At 40.4% G+C, this 3,387-nt stretch overlaps 1 protein-coding gene across 1 annotated transcript in view; it reads left to right on the forward strand.

Annotated features, from left to right (window-relative positions):
- LOC119593385 (serine/threonine-protein phosphatase 2B catalytic subunit alpha isoform-like) overlaps window positions 1–2,658 on the forward strand; it is a gene marked incomplete in the record, with an annotated part of 201,939 nt that extends 199,281 nt beyond the window's left edge. Inside the window, 3 exon segments of the mRNA XM_037942314.1 lie at window positions 358–384; window positions 1,300–1,502; window positions 1,963–2,658. Coding sequence (XP_037798242.1) covers window positions 358–384; window positions 1,300–1,487 — 215 coding nt within the window.
- Between the last annotated feature and the right edge of the window lie 729 nt (window positions 2,659–3,387).

Consider the following 3,387-nt stretch of genomic DNA (forward strand, 5'->3'; position numbering starts at 1 on the left):
ACTAACATCAAAGAAATTTATTTACAATTTTCATATGCTTAACTTTTGCTTTGACATAAGCTGTTCATATGAATTTGTATACTTTGACGGGAAACTTGTGAAGAAAGACTTTCAAGGGAATTTACATATATACACATATATTGCCATCAGGCTAAAAAAGAATTATTTGACTTGGGGTTATATGAAAAGTAAGGCATATATGATCCAAATTTTGGGCAGTTTAATCTTAGTCATATGATCATATCTTCTGTACACTAAGGAAAGTTAATATGTTCATTAGCTGAGTGAACAGAGGTCTGGGGTGTAACGCTAGTAATTTATTTTATCATTTCTTTGGATGGTTTAACTCGTCTCCAGTGGCGATTCAGCGAAAGAAAAACCGAAGTAGGTCTTCCTTGGCTATTGCCGCTAGGTTTTAAAAAAATGACAACACTTGCTGCTGTAACTGCGCTACTGAAATCAGTGGATTTTGATGTAGAGAATTGATTTCGTTTGGTTATGATTTTTAGTACTTCGTTATATGGCTACTGTAAAGGTGTCTTGTCAGAAATTTTAATTAATTATATTTTTAATTGGTTTTTAGAAAGTAGAAAAATGGGAAGTGAAAGATCAAAAAAAATATATAGATAGATACAAGACTCTTTTTCTGTCTTTGATAACCAAAATGTAGGCCTGTTAGATCTGACTGTTAATCTGTTATAGAATATGTGGATATAATTTTATTTATTTTTTGTGCTTGTTACAATTGAATGGAAACCGAGGCAAAAACTTTAATTTGGTCTTTCAGGCGTAATGAGTAACATCATGATAGCGTAATTACTTGCAAATCAGTGACCATCTAAATTTTTTATATTGTTATTATTATAATCAACCACAAGCTTAACGATATAGTATTTATTCGCTACTTTTAATTCGTTATTAGAGTTTGTGGTGCTTGTATTGTCTTTGAGTTCAGGTTCATATTGTACATCTCATGGTGAGTAGCTTTTATACTGAATATACAGGTGCAGTATTATTTTTCTTATTTGGTAGGTATAAAGAGCCTGATATTAGACTAGCTACAGAGACTTCAGAAAAGTGTTGAGCCAGATTTACTCCCCCTCCCCCCTCCCCATGATGTAGATGGTTTGTTTGTCAAATATTTGCTTAGAATATCATTTGGCAGGAAAATTGAAGAGTTTAGAGTTCAGAAGGATTATAGGGTATCACCTAAACCATTAACTAGTGAAATTCTTGCAAGCTGTTGATTTTTCCATCTGCATCTGGATGCCTATCCAACATGTTGAACCTCTATTGCAGCAATGGCAGGATTTTCACCCAACCACAAGATTACATCCTTCGAGGAGGCTAAGGGGCTTGATGCCATGAATGAGCGCATGCCCCCCAGGAAGGACGCTCCAGCTCCGCCTCCAGTCACCTCTTCCCCTTCCACAGTAGATGATGCCAGCTCCAACTCCTCCAACACAGCACCCAACACCCACTTGTGAAACCCACAGCCTCAGGTAACTCAACACCCAGTGCTGGACAAGTAGATTCCTGGTTGTGAACACAGATATAGTGCTCGTGTGTGTATATATACATATGAACACAGGTGTGTATATTTATATATGCGTGAGTGAGTGAACCTGGCATGTGTTCATTATTGGTAATGAAATTCCGGATTGTGTTTGTTTACTAATGTGCTGATAGGTACCAGTACAAAGACAGTGATTAGCCATTCTCTTCTTTGTTATGGATATGGATATTTGGTTATGCAGCAAGAAATTGAGACAGTTGAAGTGTTTTCCTTTTACTTGTATTGGTTTCTTAACAACTTGGCAAACTTGGATTGATGTGCTCTTCATTGCATAGATATTGTATGTAAAGTCTCTAATAAATTACTAGTTCATTTTGTTCCATTTTTGTCACGTTGAATGCAGTATGACTGTCCAAATGTTGCATTAATGTACTATAATGTTTCAGGTTGGTTTGGTGTGTGAATGTAGGTGATGAAATGTCAACATCCTGCTGATCTCAAGTACGGGGTGACTGCTAGCAGGGTGAGGCTGCCTGGCCAGTTATTGGTTGTGATGCAAGTCTTGCCTCAGCCCCTGGTGGGCCCCACTGGCCAGCCAACCCCACTAGGCATCTTGCCGAGCCCTTGCCGCTGCCGCCCTTACCGCTGCCGTTGGCTGGGGCTAGGCTGGGCCGGGTCGCGGGCCAAGTGATCGAAGGCCCATCGGTGCTGCCACCATGGAGGGTGCAGAATAGTGTGGCAGATGCGGCCTGGCCGGCCCCAGGTCGTCGGCACCCAAGCTGCTGCTGCTAGAGACTTTGACCCAGTCACCCAACCCCCTCCAGTGTCCTATCCAGTACACTGTCAGGCTACCACCCTCTGTGTTGCCTACACTGTCGGCTTTCAGTTGCACCCTTCCTACCCATTGTGTTGGTGATGTGAGTGAGGACCATGACTGTTCCCATGGGGGCTGCTAGGGTTGCCACCATTAACCAGGAGCCACCATAGGCTCAGGAATAATGGATAGCCACTGGACAGGTGTTAGCATGGTGGTGTGTGAAATGTCAACCCTCCAGCAAGGCCATACTGACCAGGAGTTACCAGCTGCAGTGTCTGTCCAGGTTGTGTCACATACTAACAATGATACGTCTACATTGAAACATTACTCACATTATCTAAGTGAACCTGTTCATACATTGACAAAATCATGTAAATAGTTTTTCTTTATTATTGTGTATAGCATGCTTGAATATTTACAGACTGTCGTACAGCCTCTCTAAAGCCCCTCTGTAGTAAGACAGCAGCCTGTGTATTGGTCCAGTGGACTGTTGGCAAGCTTTTCCTGACTATCTGCCATCAATGTGACATTTAAGGATGCAATACATTTTGGCCTGTGTGCAATATATGGTCATTCTCATCTAGAATCCTAAATTATCTTAGGTTAGAATGGTAGCTTGTCATCTCTTGATCATTGTTCTGTGGCTCCTCAAAATGTGAATTTCTATAAGTTTAATACAATATAGCATTAAGCCTACAGAGGGAGTGGTGTACATGCATCAATGAAGCAACCTGTTTCCCGGACTACTATCCTCGTGTAATTCAGTCCCTCTGACAGTAACATTTCATGTTAAAGATGATCCTGTTGCTACTGGACGTTTTCTTCTTGATGGTAATTTTCATACATGCAACTGTTTTGTCATGTGAGACTGTAGAATTCATATTTATCAACTCTGCCATATTAAGTGTTATATAAAAGATAACTACTAATAATAATAAGTCGTGTTTAAAAAACAAATTTTATGCCTTTTTCCAAACCAAAGTGTCCTAGTCATATTTCTCACGTGGAAACAAGGCATCAGGGCCCAGCCAGTAGCATGTTGGGCCTTATTGAG

The sequence above is a fragment of the Penaeus monodon genome, chromosome 32 (assembly GCF_015228065.2).
Source record: "Penaeus monodon isolate SGIC_2016 chromosome 32, NSTDA_Pmon_1, whole genome shotgun sequence".
NCBI classification, from domain to species: Eukaryota; Metazoa; Arthropoda; class Malacostraca; order Decapoda; family Penaeidae; genus Penaeus; species Penaeus monodon.